Genomic DNA, 22,286 nt, shown 5'->3' with positions numbered 1-22,286 from the left:
ATATATATATATATATATATATTAGATAGGCATATACATATAGATATATATGGGCTTATATGATTTTAAATGCATATACATATGTAATATAAATTATAGTTAGGAATAGGTAGAAAATAGATATATCTACCTATCTGTACCGGATAGATACCGATAGTATTAATAGATGTACCTATACATATTTCCAATTAAAAATGCAGAAACAGGGGATCGCGCGTATATTAAAAATGGAGTATACAGTGAGACTGAGGTATCTGTACATACGAGAGGGGCGGCTTGGCAGGTGGCAGCTACACGATACAACAAATGCAAGCCACACAGAACAACAAGCTGCAAATGCGGTGCAGTGAAAGAGTCTTCGAAGCAACATACACACAATAAATAGAACGGAAATAACAGGCAACTGACAAAAAAAAGGAGCAAGTGCCACGAGCAGCGGCAACGGGAATCATTAACACACACACTGTACATATATATCACACGCAGCACATCACTACAACGCTAAAATTCGAAACAGTTCCCTCCTGTCCCCTCAGTCTTTCCTTCTTTTTTGCTTTCTTCAAAACTGCCTATGCATCCTGGAGGCTGCTGCTGTGTCTCCTGATCAGGCAATCTACGAAAGACACGAACAGTAGCAAAGAAAAATAACAAAATAGTAACCCTTCAACGCATGCAGTGCCATTTCCCCTTCATATTGTCAACTAGTCCCCAGGGATCTCAGGTTTCTCCTTTTCTGTCTCTGTATGTGCTGGCACATACACAGGCCACTCAGCAAATGACAATATGTGTAATATTGGTGTTTGTTTTGGTGGTTGTTGACTGACTGCTCTTTTTCTGGAAGAGATTCTTTGCGTTTGCTACTGGTCGTTTTGTTCTGTGGTCGATGGTTTGTTTGGTTGTTCTTCTGCTGCGTTGTCCTTGATTTGTGAATCCGTTGCTTGGGCTTCAGTGTCTTCTGTCTCCTTTGGAATGTCCCCAGGGTGGGGGGCAGCAGCTGTCTCTTCCTCTTCTTTCTTTTCTTCTTCTGCTTTTTTGCAGAGCTTGCGGCTCTCTTCTTCGGCCTTCAACACAAACTCTTTCGTCGCCTCTGCCTGTTGGTCGTCAGCAGCCTGGATGTCTGCTGCGGCAGAGCTACTGGCTTCCTTGTTGCTCTCTTCGGCTGCTGGTGCCTTGTCTTCATCTCGCGAAGCTGGAGCAGCAGCTGGCGCGGTAACATCAGCAGGACCATCAGCTGCGGGAGCAGCAGAAGTGGTTTTCTTGGCGTCTACCGGAACGGCCGCTGCAGCTGCAGCTTCTTCCTTCGTTGCTGCTGCACTCTCTGCCGCTTCTGCTTGCTCTGATCTCAGCAGCAGCAAACGTAAACCCTCAGCAAATTGCTGCAGAGTAGCCAACTTGGAGTCCACCGTGCTGGAATTTGAAGGCTGTCGGGGCAGCTGGCTGTTATCCTCGAGGACTTTGTCTGTTAACAGAAGGCCTCCTGCTTCTCTGAAGGGAGGAAACGCAGAACCAGGACAGAGGCACAAACCATGCATGCGGCAGACGGACGTAGAGGGTGCAACGGCAGCACAGTCATGCGCTGTCTACACCCGAAGGAGGGAGGCAGCAATATTCATGCGGAAAAGCAAGTGCGGCCTTACAGTAGCAGGCAAAGTGAACACAACGGGAACAGGGATAACCACAGGAGCAGCAAACATAGCACCAGCAGAGGCAGCATCAGCAGTCCAACAAGCCAACACAACAACACATGCGTGCATGCGGGCAAGCACGCAACCCCTCCAGCGACTGTTGAAACAGTTGTTCTCAAGGGTTGATTTGGCGTTTAGCGTATGCACCCAGCCCCACCTAACGCGCTTCGCTGCAAGAGGACAGTAGCTGCATGCAAGACCTAGAGCAAAGAGCCCTTGGAACAAAACATCGACACGAGACAGGGACTCTTCTTCTAACAACCAAGACACACACTTGGCCCATGCCTGAGTCGCAGGCAGCAAACACCCCGCACAAATATACACCCTAAGCCCTATCCCTACAAGCTAAACCCTAAATGCTGGCGAGAGTGCAAGTACCCGTGTACCCGTGCAGCTGCTGTTGCTGCCGTTGCTGTTGCATATAGCAGCATTATGCAGCAGCAGCAGCGGTAGGACGCAGCAGTAGAAGCGGCAGGGAGCAGCAGGATCCATAGTTTTCTTACGTCTGGTCTTTGTTTGCTGAAGAGCTGGCTGTTCGCAGGTTGTTTACGTTGGTAGTTTGCAAGGACTGCGAGGCCGTTTTCAAGGACGAGAGGGTCTGTGTGGTGGAGTTCCATGCGGTCGAAGGCGACGGGGAGTAGCATCTTGGAGTGTACATACGTTTCGGCCACGGAAGGCACAGCTAAAGGGATGAATCGCAGCGACCCCAAGCCCCAGCAGACAAAACCATTCTCCTTAAACACCGCCTCCGAGGACCCCAGGGCTTCTATCGCCAACTCAGGGACTCCTAGACTGGCCCACCGCTGAAAGAAAAAGCAGGTACAACGTTCAACGTTCACTTATATATATATTTTCTACGAGTACACATGAAGAAATCAACACGCAGACGCCTAACGGAACACGCTAAGCCCTGCTGCGTGTTGCTGCTGCGGCATGCTGTCCGCAACAGTAAACCCTACACACTAAGCGCCAAACCCGTTTTACCTGTGCGAACTCGTCTCCGTCGAGGCTGGTTGCAAACACGAGTCTCCACACGAGGGTCATAAACTCCACGAGGAGTTTCAGTTCTCTCATGGCACTGTCCAGCTGCTCCTGTGTTACCTGTGTCGTGTCAGTGGAGGTGCCCAGCTTCTGCTGCAGCTGCTGCTGAAGCTTCGAACACGCGCGCCTGAAAGCTGCTATTTGCCCGTTGCTTTGGGGCTTGGTAGAAGGTTCAGGAGAGGCATTGGCTGCTGCTGGGGGAGACGCTACTCCTGCTGGTTGTGTATCATCCACTGCTGCTGCAGCTTCTGCAGCTTCTGCTGCTTCTGCTGTTGCTGTTGGGTTCGCTACCGCAGGGGATGATGTGCTTTGCTCTTGAGGCGTGGGCGTGTCTTCTGCTGCATCTGCAGATTGATTAGCTTCTTTGTGAGATGAATCGACGGCTTCTGCTACTGCTGCTGCACCTTTCAGGATCGGCTGTTGTTGCGGAGTTGTAGGGCCCCCTTGGAAGTTTGAATTGGTGCCTGAGACGCCTGCGGGTGTCGGTGCTGGAGTTGGGGGTTCAGGTATATCCTCCCACCGCTGAAGCCCCTCGTGCTGCTGATGCTGTTGCTGCTGGTCGTCGGCTGCTGCTGCTGCCGCTTCTTCAGGGACAACATGCATCTGCGGAATGTCTCGTAGCAACCTTTTGGCCTTGGAAAAATATTTCTTTAGCACTCTCGCGGTGATGTCGATGCCCTGCGGCGCAGTGAGGTATACGTACACCCGGAGAAGCATCAGCACCATAGAGGGGTTTCCCCTCCTCAGTGCACAGAACCCCACCACTTCAAATCGCCTACGATTTAGGGTTTAGGATGTGGCAAGAAAGCAGAAAGAAGTGTTCAGCTACAGTGCTACAGATGCCAGAGAGAGGTCTGAAAACCTCCTGTCGCGTTCTAGACGATCGGTTTGGACTTTGAAGATTTAACAGGCCGGCTGTGCACCAGGGTTTGCTACTTCTGGCATCCCAGCTTTTCTAGTAGGGTGCAGGAATTAGGGTTTCAGTACTCCGAGTTCAAGAAGTCTTTCAGACGCTTCTTTTGCCATGCAGAGGTGGACAATGACTGCTAGAGACGACACACAAAGCTGAACCTCCTCGGGGGACTGGCTGAGTGGACGGAGGCAGATCTCGAGGGCCTTCGCCTCCAGCAGGATGCTGCGGGTCTGCTAGCGCAGGAGAAAGACAAAAAGGCATAGGAACTTATGTTAGATAGCTATCTAAGGTGTTTCTGAGACAACCCCCCAGAGAACAAACACAAGCAACAACGAGACACAAACCGACACTGTCGGCCCTACTTGGAAATGTGCTACAAAGACAAACAAATAGATGCGAAGAGACAGAAGAAGAGACATCACAAAAAACCAGAGGTTTAACCCACCCACAACACACACAAAACACATAGAGACAGAGGTGCCAGATAGCTACAGAGGGAGGAGGCACAAAACCAAACAGAGATAAAGACGAACAAAGGCATCAACGGGTAGAAAAATATACATCGGACAGAAAAAGGAACAAAGGAAACAGACGAAAAAAGCAACAGAGGGGGACAGAAAGAACACTCCCAAGAATATCTGCTGATGTAAACGCAGAAGGGCAGCAGCAGCAGACGGAACGATGATGATGAGTTCTATTATGAAGTTTATATAAGACTGACAGGTTGCTGCCTTTCTACAGGATCAAGAGTAACAAGGAGAACCTCCAGGTCATGCAACCACTGCATCGTTTGCTGCGGCGACGCTGCAGCATTGATCTTCATGAGGATCCAGAGTGCCTTGAGCTGCTGGGGAGATGGGGAGTCTTTGTTGATCAATTCCGTGTGGAGTTCTTTAGTGTCTCTGTGGTTACTTGTTTCTTCTGCCTTTCTGTCGCCTGCTGCAGCAGCCTCCACGACCGTGTGTAGGTGGCCACTTACGGCCTGGCTTTTGGTTTCTGCGACGTCGAGACAGGCTGCGTTATCTGCTTCTTTAATTGCGTCCGAAGCGATGAAGTGGGGGCCGCCTGGGGCCTCAAGGGCCTCTGCATCTCGAGGGGATGCACCAGGAGTTGCAGTGCGGGGAGTCATTGCTGCCTTGAGGGAAGAAGCACCCCGCTTCAGCTTGTCGTAGCCGCTTGCAAGAGACGCGCGAGGAGAAGAGAAATTCTTGAAATCCGGCTTGAGAGAGACGAGACGCAGACGCAATCCTGGGCCCTTGCTGGCGCTGCAGCTGTTGGTGCAGCTGCTGTCGCCAGCCGGCGCAGCGCCTACGGGTATCTCTGCTGCGTGCTCAACAGCAGCAGCAGCAGCAAAGGAGTCATTTTCAGCTCTCCCTGCAGCCGCGTCTGTAGGCAGCGAGGCAACAGCGTGAGCTGCATTAGCACCAGCGTTAGAGCTGTCTCGGGCATGAGGCCCGAGGGTCGAAGGCTTGCACCCCATGGCTATGGAGACGCAGAGAGGAGGAGTTCAGTCTATGGATGTGCAACAAAGTATTTGGCTTGCAGTTATAGTAAAGGGAATACAGAAAAAGAAAGGGCAAAGGCGATTGGGTGGTGCTGGGGTGTACGTGGAAGGACAGCTGGGCGCTGCAGACGGCGGAGCGAGGTAACGAACAGAGAGACAGAAAAAGTTCGTGCTTATTTGCGGGTGAATTCAGGTTAACAAAGCAAATATACCCATGGGTTCGTGTTCGTTTTATGCTAGGAAACACAATGAATGCCGTAGAGAGCATAGGCTGCTGATGTGTATCGACAGCTGGCTCGCCGCCACAGGCCACTGGACAGCGGGGTGGTGTCAGCGCAGTTACTGGCCCCGCACACTCCGGCAATCTTAGACAAGAACCCGCACCTTCTAAACCTTTTTTTGTGTATATACCCAGGCAAATAACTTTAAATCACTTAGAAATCCTATACGGCAAATCCAGTAGACTCGGGAAGAAACGCACCGCCGCACCGCCGCCGACGGTTACCGATGCGCCCAAAATGGACCAGCAACCCGAGCTGCGTCTATCGTCGCCTGTCCTGGGTTTTCCCCCTTAAAATAGTTCAATTAAAAATGTGCACATTAAGTATAAAGCGATTTCTTGGGATGTTGTTCCTTAGCATCTTCACTCGCCCAGGGCAACCACTTGCTGGAGGCCAGGTGCGGAGCTGCCGTGCTAGGTTTCTACAAAGCGAGAGAAAGTTATTTTGCTTTTTTGCGTTTGGTTTAAATGTAAACAGAACTTAGTAGGCGCCTATGAGGCATTGTTAGCCCCAGGCTGCCCACAGACAGGCAGGCTAGCTGCGAGCACCTACATCTTCTCGGTGTGGTGTTGCTTCTACTACAGAATACCAAGTGTACGTACAGCTGAGGGCTTCTTTGACAATCGAAAGCACACTAGAATTGTTTTGTGGAAGATTTAAGCAGGCTATTAGAGGGGGTCGCGGCCTTCGTGAGACGGAGTCGCTGTCTTAGTGCAATTACCAGCACTTGCTGTGGCCGCTACTTATGATTGCTACAAAACCACATATGCTTCTCGTTTTCTTGCTACCGAACCTTCTTACAACCGTACTATATGTGTTGCTATCGTCGCTGTTACTGATGGTGTTCTCATGAGCTCCCTTCACGTGTCCTGTGCTACCGCAGCTGTTCTTGCTGTAATGGGTGGGGTGGGCATCACATCTCTTTTGTAGTTGCCTGCTGCTACTATTGCTGCTGTTTCTACTGCTGTTGCTGTTGCTTCAGAAATGGCCTCGTCTTGGTGGCGTCAGCAGCGTCTGAGACAGGACTTGGGAAAGTGTTCCTGTTTGGAATTGGCTCTCGTGGCTTTATTTTTTTGTCCCCCTTTTCCTGCTTTCTTCTGTCCTTCTACATTTTATTGAATTCTGTTCGTCTTTCTGGACCTCACCGACTTTGCTTCATCGTCGTTCCAGTTGTCGCCCTGCGTAACGTATCCCACAGCATCCACCCATTCATAGCAAGTAATGCGCTGCTCTGTGCACAAGTAACTACACTACAGACAGTCTGCATTTCCGGTGGGATATTTGAATATATAGGTTAGGGGCACATAAAGGGCATAATGGGCGGGTCTTGTTGACGCATTTGCATGAGCCAACGAAATATACCAGATGTCACATTTTGTGGCACGTGTTTCCTCATACGGAGATGCATTTTCTTGACTGCCTCTGTCACGCTACTTACTGTGCTGGCGTGCATCTGCGCCCTTTGTACAGCAGCGGACCTCAACTACACTGATTGCAAGAAGAGAGGAAAAGGCATGCTCCAGTGTCTCGGTTTGAACCGAAATGCGGCTGCATCTGCAGCGATAAAACCATTAGTGAGCAAAGACATCTTGAAGCAATGAGATATGTACCACATTAGCTGTTCTATAAATAAAAATAGAATATGACGATCATTGCAAACCAATAAAAGAGGCAAAGGAAGAAGGAAAACGCTGACGAGGAGACCGGTACCGGCAGGGATCGAACCTGCGACCTTGTGGTTAACAGCCACACGCTCTAACCTGCTGAGCTACGGAACCGTTGAAATACTTGTTGATCTTGTTGGCGCATGCAAATACATCAACAAGGCCCGCCCAATATGCAGACAGTTATCTAATTCTTTCTTGTGGGTTGAGCATCATATGGAGCATTCAGTCTCTAGGAACCTGCCGTAAGTGTATGCTTGGATTCACGCCGGCGTTTGCACGCATGCATGAGACCAACGCTTTGGCGGTTCTTATACACATAACAGCCCAGCAGGAAGCGAAAGTTCCCTTCAACCTCGTTGTTTCCATCTGCAGTGCTTTGCCTAGAGAGTAGCACTGCGAACATAACTCTGGTCACAATGCATGCAAAGATCTATCTACATCCACCTTAGATTTTGCCGCCGTTGCGTCTGGGGTTGTTTGCTGGTTTTGCCTTTATGCACAGCGAGAAAAATCTCCATAAGCAAGTGGCAAGCGCCATTGAGACAATAAACAAAGACGCCGGATTTGCATTTGTCTTCTGTAACCGTAGAGTAGCAATCGAAGAAACCCAGGAATAAGTACAATTTTACGATAGACTAGAGCGTATTAATGGTGCCTTCACCGCTAAGCAACCGTAGCTATTGGATTCACTTGTCCGTCCGTCTACCTTATGAACGCAGCTGCTAATCTCATCAGGACACTGGGCGAGATGCATATCCTGTGACATGTGGTTCCGTAGCTCAGCAGGTTAGAGCGTGTGGCTGTTAACCACAAGGTCGCAGGTTCGATCCCTGCCGGTACCGTTTGCATTAAATAGTCGTTTTACTTCTGTAAAGCTCAGATACAGTATTTACATGTACACACGTGGACAGTATTTACTGATAGATAATGCTGCCTCATATGAGCAAATTGCTCAAGGCTATGAATAGTCCCTTCTAAGAAAGGATGCAATGCATGCAAGAAGACAGCTCGGAGACATTATTACTGGCAAGTGGCCTTTTAGAGCAGAAGAAAACAAACCCTCGGTACCGGCAGGGTTCGAACCTGCGACCTTGTGGTTAACAGCCACACGCTCTAACCTGCTGAGCTACGGAACCGCCGCTCCATGGGAAATTGTAGTAGAGATAACAATAATAACCATAAAAACAATAACAACAAGGGCGACGACAATAAATCATACTAATAGTAATTTAATAATTACTATTAGTATTATTTATTGTTACTAATTGTTATTTATTATTACTATTATTGACAGTAGTATTAATGGGGGGAACAAAGGTACTAGCATAATAATACTAGTAGTAATAATAATAGTAGGAAATACTCCTGCCCAGATGTACCTCATAAACAGACAGTAGACCATTAAAACAAAGAATTAACTGCAAACACAGCGCAGTATTCGCTACTCTTTTGTCACCCGTTTGCCTTTATTGGTTTTAGTAGCACTTTTCACTAGCGGTGGGCTTTGCACTATTTTGTGGCAATTTCTGTCTTTTTCTCCAGAGCGCAGCTCCTTTTCAGTTAGTAGTTGTCTGCATGTGCGGACTATTATCACCCCACCTCTACTCTTGACAGCTTGGTGTGTCTCTCAATGGCCATGAGCACAAACTGACCCCCCGCATAATCAGAAGCAAATTTTTAACGGGCCTCTTCCAACAGCCCACAAACCAGAATCTACTGATACACAGAAAAAGCAAACGGTTGAACTTCTAAAGCCCAGAACCAAGTGTGGGATCCCCACAGGCCCCCACAGCCCCCTTGGGGGTCCCCAGCTGGAGAACTCTGCCATTGCAGTATACTGCATCTGCCGCAGCAAATAACTCCAGCAGCAACTCACATGCAGCAGCAGAATGCAACATCCCTCGAGGGGGCCCTTTCTGTCCCTCGCGATACCCTCGCTGTCTCCGTCGGGCTCGCCAAGTACTGTAGCTCTCATCCACCAGCAGCACCGGAACGGCTGCTGCTGTTTTTGGTCCGCGTTCTAGTTTCCGAGCCAAAGCGAGGTGGCGGGACACCCGACGGGTTTGGAAGCTGCGGAGGAAAAAACAACAGCCGACGCAGCAGTAGGAGCAGCGCCATCCACACCGGTCTACGAGGGAGCCCTAGCAACAGCTGCACCAGCATCTGCATGCTCTGCAGAATCAGCACCCACAAATACAGCCACACAAAATAGAGTTGAGCAGAAGAAAATCAAATATACCGCAAGTGTGGAGGGAGACAGGGGTTTAGAGGCAACCCCAGGACCAGCAGATCTGCAGGCTGTAGCAGCTCCTGCTTCTGTTGGTGCAGTTGGGGCAGAAACGAAGCAAAATCCACTTCATGAGCCACAACCTTTAGGGGGGAAACAGTAAACATGCTTGAGTAGTCGGAGTCCAAGAGGAGGGCTTCTTGTGCTGCTGCAGTTTCATGCTGTTGCAGCAACTGCTGCCCCTGCAGCGGGAAGCGTAGTGCTGCTGTTGCAGCGCCCCCGTGCTGAAACCGGTGCTTCCGCACTGCAGCAGCTAAGCCTGTCTTTCTTGCACCCAGATCAACAGACAGAATGGTGTTACACTGCAGTAGCAAAGAACGGACATCCGAGCTGTCTAATGCATACAGTTGTTGTTGCCGCTGCCGCTGCTGCTCTACCTGTATCCTTCCACCCTGACCCTCATAGTGGGGGTCATGTGGCCAACCCTGAAGCTTCTCGTGCTGCTGCTGCTGAGTTGAAGAAGCTGGGTTGAACCACTCCACCACTGGCGGGGCACTTCTTGGACCGCGGGAGGCGCAGAAAGCCACAGTTGCAGGTGCTGTAGTTCCTGTTGATGCTTTTGCCGTTGCTGCTGTGACTCTGGGAACAGACAAGCGGAAGCAGTAGCAGAAGCAGCAACACACCCAAATAGCCGCCCCTAGGAGCCACCACAGGCAGCAAACACGCATCTGGGCACAGGCATCTTTTGGCTGCACAGCCACATGCCCGCTCCAGATTACTTCCCTATTATGTTGCTGATGATGCTATAGTGGCATGCTAGTTGTTTTGCTGCTGGCGCTGGAGCAGCCTGCCAGCTGGTCTGCTGTTGCTCCGTCTCCTCCAGTAACGTTCTTCCGTGGAGTTGTGCGGATACTGCCGTCACCGCCGCCGGACCGCCACTAGTGCTGGGGGTTTGAATTTCGGTCCATTTAAGGCAATATAAAAAACATATAAACTTCACTGGTTCTCTTCCTGCGAAGTGTCTTGTGCCGAGTGTGGAGCAGCGAGTTGCTGCAGCCTCAGCCACTGCAGCAGCGCCTCCGTGTTGGGCTGAAGCCAATTTTAAGCAACAATTTTAATTGGGAGGCAACCTTGAAAGCAATAAATAATGCATTCTAAGGTGAGCATCAGCTCCTGTATGCAGCAGCGCAAAACTGGAGGGCATTCTGGGGGGCCCCTTGACTCGATCACTTCTGTCTGGAGCCCTTCTTTACACTTCGGGGCCCCCTTTCTATTTTTTTGGTTTTCTTTTATTCTGTCAATTCAGCAAGGGACCTGTCAGCTGTAAAGCTGTCACGATAACGAAACGCGCTGCGTCCCACTGATAAGGCACACGCGTTCTGCTTTATGAAAGAGTCTCAGGGAGCCCCTGGCGATACAAAGGCCATCTGCTGCAGCAGCGGCAGCAGCAGCAGCAGATGCAGCTGCTGCAGCAAGGAGGCTTCCCTGAACGACACGATGAGCAGCAGCAGCTGCGGCATATTCACTGGCAGCGTAAAGTGATTTCAAGAGGAGCAACCCCAGGACAGAGGGGAGGGTGAGGGGACAAGTCCCGTCTTTTGCAGCGCTGGGTCTGGGACCCGTTTCATCCTCCGAACGCTTACCCTGTAACACCACGCGTTTCTTGCCCCCGTTGCTGCATCTCTCCACAGGGAAACGTCTCCTTTTGTCCTGTTGAACTCGTTTCTCATGGCTTCTGACCCGAGCGCCGCTTGTTTGGGGCCCCCCTTCATTTCGGAGCGAAGGTCTCCCAGTGATGAAGAGCCGGCCAGGAGACTCCCGAGCCCTCCCCTGCCACGTTTTGTGGTCAGGCCGCCTTTGAGAGGCGAAATGCTGAATCCTTTTGGCCGCTCGCGGCAGCTCAAGGAGTACCTGTTTCTCAGGTCTTTTCCAAAGGCAAGAAAGACTGCAGCAGATATTGAAACTAGGGCCCTCAAAGGTCTACAATTGCAGATGGGGGGGGGGCCTAGGGAAACCACAGGAAACAGCGCAGGCGGGGGCCCTGGCCACAGCTCAGAGGGGCCGTTTGAGAGCTCAGATGCACCGGAAGGGAACCAACAGCCAGAGGATGCATCAGGTAGGAACAACGGTGCTGCTGCATGTGCTTCACCTACAGCGCCCGCACGTCTAATACCACGAAAGGCATCAGCGGCACCAGCAGAAATTGCATCAGCAGAATCTGCAACCGCAGAACCTGCAGCAGCAGCACCTGCAGGAGCATCACCTGTAGCAGCAGCACCTGTGGAAGCATCACCTTCAGCAGCATCACTTGCAACAGCAGCACCTGCAGCAGCAGCTCGCCGCATGACCCTTTCCGAGGCAGCAGCATCAGTGGGGCGTCAGTTGCCTCTTCGAAGCAGTACTCTCCAGCAGCAGCATCCACTAGGGTTGCAGTCGCTGCCAACCCAAAGAGTAAACCAGCTAGATGCAGTACGAGTTAACAACGAGATTGTGCTGCTGCTGCAGGACATGCTGCTGCAGTGTACGAGGGCTGCTGCTCCGTGGCTGCAGCAGTGGCAGCAGGAACTGCAGCTGCTGTTGCACTCCTTCTTATGGGCTGTGTCGACAGCACGGGACAAACCCACTCCAGGAGATTTGCTGCAGAATGTTAAGTACTACGGTGGCGAGCAACTGCACCAGCAGCAGTTGGAGCAGCAGCAGCAGCGGTTCCAGGCGTTGCAGCAAGACCCAACTGCAGTTCCTGCTGCGGTGCAGCAACAGCAGCGTGTGCTGCTCCACTTGATGCTAAAGCAGCAGCATTCTCTAATGCAGCGGCAGCCTCTGGCCTGGAAACACAAGTTGGGACTGCTGCTTTTGCATGTGCTGCTACCATATTTCTATCAGCTCTTGCGGCAGCAGCTGCACCGCAAGAGGCAGCAACAGCAAGCAGCGATTGAGCAGCGGATACGCCGTTACAACGTTGCTCAGGCGCTTCGGAGGCAGCGCATGCAGCAGCAAGAGCAGCAGCAGCAGCAGCATGGGGAAGAAGCGACGGAAAAGGAGCAGCGGGAGCTGTGCCATCAGCTGCAGCAGCGCCAGAAGCAGCAAAACCTCCGTTGGCCAGACGCTGCTGTGGGGAATGCGGTGACACGTTTGACCGCAGCTGAGCGCTCTTTGGAGTGGGTCTACAGGTGTTTTATGTGCATTGACCTGCTGCTTTCTTTGATTCGTTTTGTCTTCTTTTTCTATTTTCTCTACAGAGGCAAACACCGCAGCGTGGGGGACTGGTTGTTGGGGCTGGAGATGCGACACATCCATCCCTCCCTGCGCCGATCACTGTCTTTTGAGTTGCTTCAGCAGCAGCTCTACTGGCTTAGTGTCTCTCAGGTGCTGCTACTGCTTGCTCCCCACATCGACCTTCTGCTGCTGCGGCGCACGCTGCGGCTGCGGCTGCTCACTCCCGCTCGCAGAGCAGCAGTCGCCTCTCTTCAACAATTCAGACTCTTTTTGCGGAGGCAGCGTCATCAGCAACTCCAGCAATATGGTACCGCAATAGAGGAAAAAGGGCTCGCTGCCGCTGTTGCTGCGCTGCCCTTCGAATTAGGGCAGTGGGGTTTGTTGCTCCTGCGAAGCACAAAGCAGCAGGGGACGAAACTCCTCCAGGACGTGGGTCTGCTGCCTCATCCCCTTGTGACAAAGCAACAGCAGCAGCCGGGAGTGGAGTCAGGGGAAGGGCGACTTGCGGTAGAGGTGAGCAGCAGTAGCTACAGTGCTGGTTATTTTTCATTTCTAGCTTCTTTCCTCTCGGACTTTTTGACTGTATGATTGTATGTCTCCGTCTCCTTGTTTCATTGTCACTATCTTTCTGTCCCTTCCTTGTCCGTGTCTTCTTTGTGCTTCTGAGCTTTGCTGCTATGGGGTTCAGCTGGTGCCTTGTGTTTTCTGCAGCAGCTGCTGCAGAGTGGCTACATCCAGGTGCCTGTCGTCTGTTTGTTCGTCTTTTGCAGCAGTCACGATTAAAGCCACCAACAGGAGAGAAACTACCAGAATCAGCAGAGGAACAGCACTCTTCAGCAGCTGCTCTGCACATACCTCCTTCCCCACCACCCGCCACATCCGAAACGCAACGAAAACAACAGAAGGAACAAAACAACCGGAAACAGCAACAAAAAAAACGCGACCAGGAACTACAGCAACAAGAACAACAACAGCACCAATTGTGTGTGTTTTGCAGCAAGGAACCGCTGCTGCCTTTCCGCAGCAGGGCTTGTCCCCACATATTTTGTTACTGGTGCGTCGCGTCGCACCCGGAACACCGCCCAGGTCCCTGGGAGCCCCTTGAGGGGGACGAAGGAGAAGTGCAGCTGCGGTGCCCCCAATGTGCGGCGGTAATAGGATCGCTTCTGTGGGGGGTGTGATACAGTGCTGCCTTTTGCAGCTTCAGTTGAAGGAAGGGAACGAAAAGCAGCAGCAACAACAGCACCAGCAACGACAACAGCAAAAAACAACAGCCTAAGCAGCAGCATCACGCGTGTATTCTGCAGCAAGAGATCGAGCAAGAAAACAAAGAGAGAGCGCTGTCTTCAGCAAGTGGTCCGGTGGGGGTCTGCCTACTCGCGCCTCGGTTTGGTGCCTCTCTGCTGCAGCAAACGTCAGCCAAAGAACTAAAAAGAAGCAGACGCCAAATGCCCTTCCTACACAAAGGACAAAATGAGACGGATAGACGGTACCTCCATCTGCAGAGGCGTCGAAAAGGAGGCAGACAGCGCGATTTGCCTGTCTGGTCGCGTTGAGGGGCCCCCAGCAAACCCTTCCGCCCAGCTTTGCCCCAAAAAAAAACTCTGAAAAATGGATTTTTCATTTTGCTTTTCTATTTTATCACATGTGGTTTGTTCTGTTTAGCTTCTTGAGTGTTTTGTGTTTTGTTCTGCTGGTTTTGGTGTGGTGGCTACTGCTCATTGAGCATTCCTTGTTGCTGCTTGGCAAACCACAGCAGGTTGCGATCCTTCGAAAGCAGAGCAAACAGCGCAGAGAGAGAAAGAGAGTGAGCAAAGATACTTAACAGAGTGGAAGGCACGCAGAAAAGACTACGCATCGTCCCTGAACTTCAAGGGCGGACGACATGAAGAACACGAGTGCAGGCAGCTAGCTGAGAAAGAAAGAGTAGCGACAGTAGTGAAGTGTCTCGCTACATAGAAGGCCGCTGCACATGGTGTAGCAGCAACGCAGCAGCAGATGCTCTCGTCCTACTGCTGTTTATTTGCCTGTTCAACAGCTGCCGAGAGCAGACCGCCTCGCGTCTCACCTCTTCAGGCAAAACAACATTGGATAAGTTGGAGTGGAGGGAGGACCTGACTGAAGGCGGCATGAGATAGTGCGATGGGGTGTGCATCATCGCCGCTGTTTCTCCCGTCTGCTTTCCTGAGCAGGAGTTCGACAGCATTGCGCTGCTGGTGGAACCCAAAGACACTCGGCTAAGGGCTTCAGGAGCAACGGAGCTGCTGCTGCCGCTGCTGCTGATTGTCACGATGGGGCGCAGTGGCACGCCGTGGCTGTCGTTGCTTTCTCCCGAGCGCCCGTGCTGCATCACCCCCTACAAGCAAACGCAGGCCGCACGATGGGGCTCATAAGTGCAAAAGCACACGATGAACAGCCATGGAGTGGACAGAACAGAAGGATATATCGAAAAGCTGCGACACACACTACGTGCATATGTATTTATGTATATATTGTTCGACATGTCTCTGTCTTCTTGTACACAGAATTTTTGCGTGCGAATTTGTGACCAAATCTGCATGACCCTTGGCTTCTACGGAAAAGCAGCGTAGCGGCAGCAAAGGAAGGAAGCAGAAACAGTAGGGGTGACTGACTTCTGTGCTGCGGCGGGGGAAGTGCAAGTTGGGGGGCAGCGTGTAGGCGCCTGCGACGGAGGTGCTGCCAATGGTGAGTTCTCCGTAGGCGTCGCCTAAGGCAGTGTCTGAGGCTGTTGAACGCGTGCGTCGGAAGCGCTGGTATACAGGTCTGAAGCGGCGTCGCCCCGCCGTCCTTCCCAGAGAAGAAATGGGAAACATTCCCATCGCAAACGTCACCCGCTTGGACAGACGCTGCTCCACGAGGTCTTGCGTCGCCTGGTGCAACACGCATACGCAAGTACGCACAGACACAATATGCTTATTTAGGCATGCATGACCACATATACGGGCGAAAGTGCTGCAACGTAAGTGACGCTTTGAGCTTTTGACCTTTGCATGCATGCCCGGAAGCATGGAAGCTAGTCGGGTGGCATGCTTCCTAGCTAGCAGACGGGCGCTACCCACTGCCAGTAAACGGCTTGCTTACCAGATCCGCCTCTTCGTCGTCGATTTCTGGAACTTGCTGGTCGACGTATTTGCGTCTGCAAGCACACCAGAACACGTGGGGACAGTACCATCGCTGCAGAAGGCGGAGCAGCTTTCAAGCATCTCATGCAGCTGGTCAGCAGCGCTCCGTGTTTGTCTCAACACTCTGGCCATGCAGCCTGCACGGTCTGGCTTTGCTGTAGTTGGCTCTGCAGCATATGACGCATTTTTAAATTGATCGACGCCTCATGTGTTGTTTCTCAGGAGGGTGGATGATGCGTAGGGAGTTGCTGGTGTGGCGGACGGACAAGTTTCGCATCTCTTGCACCGCTAAAAGGATGATGCAAATGGCTGTCAGCCCGAAACCCAGCCCAAAGAGAACGAGAGCTCCAGCGCTGAAGCCCTGCACCTCGTGGAACTTGGCGAACCCTAGAGAGAACATCCAAAACACACGGGGCACAAAACAACCAGGTGACTGCCGGCATAGACTCTTGAAGACGCCTATTATAAGAGGGTCAGGTAGGTCTCCTTCGAACAGTTACGTCAAAATCCTCGAAACGCAAAGGGTACTGAGGCAATACAGCTAAAACGAATCAATTGAGCAAAGGTACAAATGCAGTACCACCGAGTGTGCCGAAGAAAGTCCACACAACATAGTACGTCGGAACGATTGTTGTCGCGTCTCCCCGAGCTAGACCCAAGTTCAGGAAGTGGATCTGAAACCAGATAGGGCAAGACGCAAAACCAATGTACAAGCCAGCTGCAGATGCTATATGCAGCTGCCCTAATGCATGCTGGTGCAGCATGCCGTGGTTTCTGTCTCTGGCGCTAAGTTGGTTAGCTCACCTGTAACCAGACGGAGAGGCCCAGGAAGCAACAGACCAAGTAGGGCTGTGGTGAGAACCAAATGGAAGCTTGGGTTAGGCCGTACTGAGTATACCCCCCAAGAGCCAAGCAAACACAACGGAAACGCAAGGGATGAGGCCAGTCATGGGTAGGAATGCGGGGATACAGAACAGAAAGAAACGCGACAGATACTACCATGTGAGCCCCATCGAGACTGGTGGTACACTTACGCGCGCACAGGTCCCGATTTCCTTAACCTCCAGAATGCATTGCGAGCCAACGAGACCAGCAAGGAAGCCATAGCAAAGGCCTGCGAAACAAAAATTCGTCGCGAATCCGCATCTGTTCAGACACAGGACTGCAGTGGGAAGGGCTGCCTTGTGCTGCCCCTCTCATAGACTAATCGCGACAATGCAAGCTCTGAGACGTTGAGAGCTGATAAGCTAGCGCACCGACTAAACGCGGATAGAGGGATTGTTTGGTTTGGCTTCTTGGACTAAGCATTGGAGCAGGGCTCATTTCCTTGGATTGGTGTTCTCTGCGATAGCATAGGCCACAGCCAGCAAAGGCACGAAAAGCCCCCTCGAAGTAGCTCGCTAGTGTGTGTTGCAGCTCTCTAGAGAAAACAGCACGCACCCTGAGTTTGCAGGACCTGATAGCTCTCTCAGCCAGAAGTGTGTTCGCTACTTACTGAGTGGGAGAGGTAGAATGTTGAAGGAGAGCGATGTCCCTGTCGGACTGTCTTAGAAGCTGCTGTTCCTTTTCTTCCAGCAGAGCAGACTCGACGCTGTTGAGATACACTAAAGCCCCAAACCCAAGGCCGCAGCAAACGCCCAAGAAGGCCAGATACCAGGGATCGCGCCAGCTGTATAGCCCAATGTAGCGGCTGTCCAAATCAGAGCCCAAGTCCACGAACTCCGTGCGGGGCAGAACAGACGCGCAGGCGCACAGGAATACCCCAAAGGCACAACCTCCCGTGAATAGCAGCTCTTGAAAGCCAAATGGCTCTTTCAACACAGTCTGCAAAACACAGGTGCATAGAGAAAGAGGAAGCATCCCACAGGCAACTCGAGACAGCGCGAACACTGGCGAGTAGTAGACGTCAAGGGAAAAGTACGAGTAGTAAACAACGACAACTAGCTACGCAACAAAGTGGCTAGCTAGTTGGCGAAGTGTCTGACTGTCGAGGAACCCACCGCCGACGCCACTGCATTGGCTATGAGACCAATCGAATTCATAGGGGATAAAACACTTGCGGGAGCAAAGCCCAAGGCCACTACGTGCATACAGGCCCCCACGACGTACGCTGTATTCGCATCAAAGAGCAGCAGAGAAATTCCAGTATTCACTTATCTCTGCAGTCTATCCCTCTCCGCCTCTATCGGAGCTCAGAGTGTGTCTCACTTCCAAGCAGCAGGAAGGGGGAGTGGCTAACGAAGCCGTGTTCAGTGGACAGTGTTTGCTACAAGATAACAACGAGTAAGGTGGGCTCACCAGCGAAGCCCCAGAGCCACTGCTGGTCGCACGACTGGCCCTGTAAGCTGTCTGCCTCCTCAACACTAAGTCCTAACTTCATGAGTGTGCTGCCCCCAGCCATCAGCAGCGAGCCAGAGAGCGTCAAGAAAACCCCGAGGTACAGACTCAGCCGCGGACTCAGCCTCAAAGATGCTTCCATGTCAGCAGCCCAAGCATACACTCCACTAAGCCGCCTGGAGGAGGCACCTTGGAGCTCAGGGTCCCCTTGTAGAGTCTCCTCCTCCTGCGTGTACCCTTGACTTGGTTTGAGGGGGGCCTCTTTTGCTTCAGAGGGTGCTGCGGCGGGGGACTCCTTTGCTTCAAACCACGCCTTCATAATATTTTCTTGTAAGGTCTCTGGGTTTGGAACTTCTGCTGCTGAGGGTGAGTTGGAGCTAAGAAGGAGCAGCAACAGCAGCAGCAAGACGGGCCCCCCCAACCGGCCGCTGCTCTTCCCCCTAAGCCAACGAAGCAGAGCCCCACCATGGCTTACAGAGGGGTGTACAGAAGTGCTGGCTGCCGCTCGCTGCTTATCATACTGAGTCAAAGTGGTGCTGCTGTTGGTTTTCTCCTGTGGATACCTCGTCGAGGCTGCCGTAGGCTTCCACTCGTGCAGCTCGATGGCGTCGGGCTCAGCCTTACTTTTACTGGTGCTGTTGCTGCATGGAAAAGTGCTGCTGGATCCGAGGCTGGCGATGGTCGTAAAGCAACGCGCGATTGTTCCTGGGCCCCTTGAGGAGCGGCCCTGTTGGTGTGTCGTCATGCTGAGCGGCTCGATGCCATGAGGCAGCAAAATACACCTCAGCTAAATCAACAGAATGACAGAGATATGCTGCCTTCTCTGCCTTCGGGTGTGTTGATGTTGTTGTTGTTGCCGCCGCCGGTACTGCTGTTTCTCCTGTTTTCCACCGCAGTGGCGCCTGCGCAGTTCCGTGACCGAGTATTGGGCCGCCAGCTGTGTCGGCTCGAGGGTTTGGGGGGCCTCGGTCTTCAAGCTCCTCCCTTTAGAGATGCAAGTTTAAGTGCATGCAAGGGGTGGCTAAAAATGAGCGTAGAGTGCGGCTGCTGCTCCAGGGCAGCGGAGCCTCAACGTGACCGCTAGGGGGGCACAGAACTTTGAGACAGTTGCAGCAATTGGTCTTTGACTCCGTGCTGACGGTTGCAATGAACAAACAATAAAAATATACTCCTTAATCTATTTATCTTCCGGAGTCTCTGTAATGGCAAACAGCAAGGGAGCCCCGAGCCCTGCCCACCGCTGTGCTGTACGCGCCGACGGCCGTAGCGGACAGCTGCCGACGGTGTCTTGAGTTTGGGAATCTGCTGTACAAAGGAATGAAATAAACTCAAATATACTTCCTTCAGAAGATTAATAGAACAAACATGAAACTCGAAAATGCCTTTGGCTTCTCGTGTCACAAAAATGGCAGCTACAATCGAAAAAGGGGCCGCCGTCTCGCGCGGCGAGACCGCCCACGGCAAGTTCTGCTACGCAAACCAATGGTCACCCAAGAAGGCCTGCTTCTATTGGTAAACATTTGCTTTGCTACGAATAGGTTGGCCCTCGCGTCTTCTTGTCTGGCCCGTCCAGCCATTGTAGGCCGAGGCTGTGGGCCCATCCCTGTCTCTGAAGTTTTGCTTTTGTTGAGACAGCGCAGAAGTCCGCTGTAACGCAACGAAACGGAGCCCACATGAGGCGCCTAGAGGAGAAATCGCTGCAGTATTTCATGTTAGATCTTCTTTGCTAATCACTTTGTAGGCACTAGTGTCCCTCGAGCAACTGAGCGAGAAGGTGATAAGCGGCCTGTCTTGGGGCAAGAGAGTTTTTGGAAGGGCCGCTGATTAAATATATAGTTAAATACTGCAGACACTTCAATAATTTTTTGACGGGGAAATGACACCCATTTCGACAGCAAAATAGAAGATAATTATGTAATGCCGCACAGTACTTCAACAAGAAACATAGGCTTTCGTCATGAGCAGCGGCTGCAAGTTAGTTTCTCCTACGCACCCTGCCTAGCATACAATGACGCTCATGTGCTCGTTAGAAGTCCAGCAAGCTGTTTATATGTATGTGGCGTCAAATTAACCAGGAAAACTAGTAGTAAAGGTGGCTCGGTGAGGATTAACGCGCCACAGATGATACTGGCTTATGTTTCTCCCCTACCTTGGAAGCGTATGTGAATGCTTCAACGGAATATGTAGTATTCGCTTGGTCATATGTGGGTTGCCTCTGTGCATGTGCGTTTCCATGTCTGGTGAGGTACCGGATTGCACAGAAGCGCAGAAGCAGAGCTGCAGCCTTTCCAGAATTCTGGTGAGCATAGGTTGTTTACTACATAATTGTGTCAAAGAGCCACTTTCCCTTCTGTTTATGCACTCGTGTTCGACCCAGCACAGCATGTAAATGCAACCCCCCCCCACTCCTGTATATGTGTTAAGGCGCAGTTATTCTATATCTAGGAGGACTAGGCGCATCTGGGTCTATTAGTAGCTGAAACAGAAGCACCGCTGCAAGCATCATTCGGTTACAGTGGATCCCGTTCTACGGCGCATGTGCTATAAGTTTGTATAGGATATTCGGCAGGGAAAGTTACTTCAGGTGTTCTTATAACGGTCAGCGGTCGAGTCTGCATAGAGTCAAAATATCGAAATATTCTGGAAAAAACAAAGTAGAATGACGGAAATACGTTCGCGCAAGTCTAAAACAAGGAAGCGAAGAAAATGTTCCGTGCATCTGTGCATTTTGCGCACAGTTTATAATCATCTGGTGCGCCAACAGGAAGAGACCAACACCTGCCGGCGAAAAGATACAGATGACCTCTTAAAAAAAGCGCGTAGTCACGTTGCTCATAAAACTAACTGCACTCTGTACAATAATTTTCAAAACGAATAGCTGCGGATGACGAATTGATGAGCAGCAGCCGCATGCATAGACCTGTTTGACAGCCACAGATACTGTAAAAAAGGTGATTGCTGCATTACAACCAAGATAGCGTGCACTTCGAATAAAATCGATACCCATTCTCAGACGTTGCACATGTCGTTTAAATCTGGAGAATATAGATTTTTGGCCGCACTAACTGGTTGGTGCAATTTCAACTGGTTGTTTTAATGGGCCGGCACAATGGCATGCTGTGTAGGGCGAAACAGCAACAACTAATCTCGAAATGGCTTATTCTGAATTTAGCAAGATGTAACCGTATTTACACTGCTTCGAAATTTACATGGATACATTTCCTTCGAAAGTTTATCGTAACCTATTATGTCATTGCAACGGTTGCACGAAGGCTTTCAAGGGGATACCCTCCTTCCACTGGAGCATCGATACTAATCCTAGTTTGTATGTGCATACTCTTAGCACCTATCACACGACCGCATATGGTGAATAGAGCAACCGGCTGACCTCCGATGCCTGGGTTCTTGCAGCACTCTCACTTTCGGAGTCCCCTTGTGACTACGGCTGGGTAGCATCAGCACTGCCTTGCGACGTGCGTAGCACAAAATAACCCTTTTCCATTTTGGTTGCTCAGGATGCATTGTTGTCTATCAAACACGTTTGGGCTCTGACGGTCTCAGGTGCTCAAAATAGCGCCCATCCGTGGAAATGCATCCTTCGCCTGATGTACCGGTGGAAGGTCATCATGAGGTCTCACTGATGCGTCTGAACAGACGCAACACAGCATTGGTTATCGTACTCGCTGGCTGTATTGAAAATGGTGGATGCCACTAGACCCCAGGTGAGTAACGGCCTATTCCATAGTTATGATGACAGCTTCGACTCATTCAATCCAGGTAACAAATGCACGAATTATAGGCAGGAGCCACATTTTGCACTGGTGCTTTTTTTGTCACCTGCAAACAGAGCTTTCTCAGCTATCTGAAGAGCTGGTGGTGGTTACATTTTGTCATGTTATGAAGATCCACTCTTTAGTAGTGTATGTAGACTGCTGCATTGTGAACGACTGCAGGAATGAAGGTAAGAAGCTTACGCGCTGTGCCAACGCGCATCCGAGGTCATGCGCTCTTTAGTGCTCCATGCAGTCTCCTGCACTATCAACCACGGTAGAAATTATGGTAAAACACTCAAGAGCTGGCACCGCACGCACACTTTTGACCATCTGAGCAGATGTAAAGCCTTTGATAACGCTGCTTGCATTCTCTATTCCAGCGGTGCGCACGACTAACTGCAACCTCATGTTCTTAAGTGGTCGCTACCATCCCGAAAATGTATCCCGAACCTCGTAGCCAACTACTCCTTTACGATATATATATAATATATATATATAT

At 51.2% G+C, this 22,286-nt stretch overlaps 4 protein-coding genes across 4 annotated transcripts; 1 reads left to right on the top strand and 3 right to left on the bottom strand.

The window, feature by feature from the left end:
* Positions 1 to 857: 857 nt before the first annotated feature.
* On the bottom strand, positions 858 to 5,119 carry EMWEY_00037700 (hypothetical protein, conserved; the record flags this gene model as incomplete). The annotated part of the gene is made up of 6 exons (XM_013482266.1): positions 858 to 1,485; positions 1,843 to 1,970; positions 2,189 to 2,488; positions 2,670 to 3,404; positions 3,714 to 3,869; positions 4,361 to 5,119. 6 exons carry the CDS (start codon positions 5,117 to 5,119, stop codon positions 858 to 860), a joined length of 2,706 nt encoding a protein of 901 aa, XP_013337720.1.
* Positions 5,120 to 8,681: 3,562 nt separating this feature from the next.
* Positions 8,682 to 11,090, bottom strand: EMWEY_00037690 (hypothetical protein, conserved; the record flags this gene model as incomplete). The annotated part of the gene is made up of 5 exons (XM_013482265.1): positions 8,682 to 8,738; positions 9,080 to 9,161; positions 9,331 to 9,957; positions 10,319 to 10,407; positions 10,962 to 11,090. 5 exons carry the CDS (start codon positions 11,088 to 11,090, stop codon positions 8,682 to 8,684), a joined length of 984 nt encoding a protein of 327 aa, XP_013337719.1.
* A 97-nt stretch (positions 11,091 to 11,187) lies between these two features.
* On the top strand, positions 11,188 to 13,122 carry EMWEY_00037680 (Pex2 / Pex12 amino terminal domain-containing protein, putative; the record flags this gene model as incomplete). Its single annotated transcript, XM_013482264.1, has 1 exon — positions 11,188 to 13,122. One exon carries the CDS (start codon positions 11,188 to 11,190, stop codon positions 13,120 to 13,122), a length of 1,935 nt encoding a protein of 644 aa, XP_013337718.1.
* Positions 13,123 to 14,245: 1,123 nt separating this feature from the next.
* Positions 14,246 to 18,333, bottom strand: EMWEY_00037670 (hypothetical protein, conserved; the record flags this gene model as incomplete). The annotated part of the gene is made up of 12 exons (XM_013482263.1): positions 14,246 to 14,302; positions 14,603 to 14,878; positions 15,168 to 15,425; positions 15,637 to 15,691; positions 15,944 to 16,064; positions 16,258 to 16,351; positions 16,482 to 16,565; positions 16,712 to 16,791; positions 16,934 to 17,019; positions 17,173 to 17,501; positions 17,663 to 17,787; positions 17,976 to 18,333. 12 exons carry the CDS (start codon positions 18,331 to 18,333, stop codon positions 14,246 to 14,248), a joined length of 1,923 nt encoding a protein of 640 aa, XP_013337717.1.
* Between the last annotated feature and the right edge of the window lie 3,953 nt (positions 18,334 to 22,286).

This window comes from Eimeria maxima, genomic scaffold (genome assembly GCF_000499605.1).
Source record: "Eimeria maxima Weybridge genomic scaffold, Emw_scaff567, whole genome shotgun sequence".
Taxonomy (NCBI): domain Eukaryota; phylum Apicomplexa; class Conoidasida; order Eucoccidiorida; family Eimeriidae; genus Eimeria; species Eimeria maxima.
The sequence above is the reverse complement of the archived record's forward strand: the minus strand, read 5'-3'. Positions and strand labels throughout refer to the sequence as shown.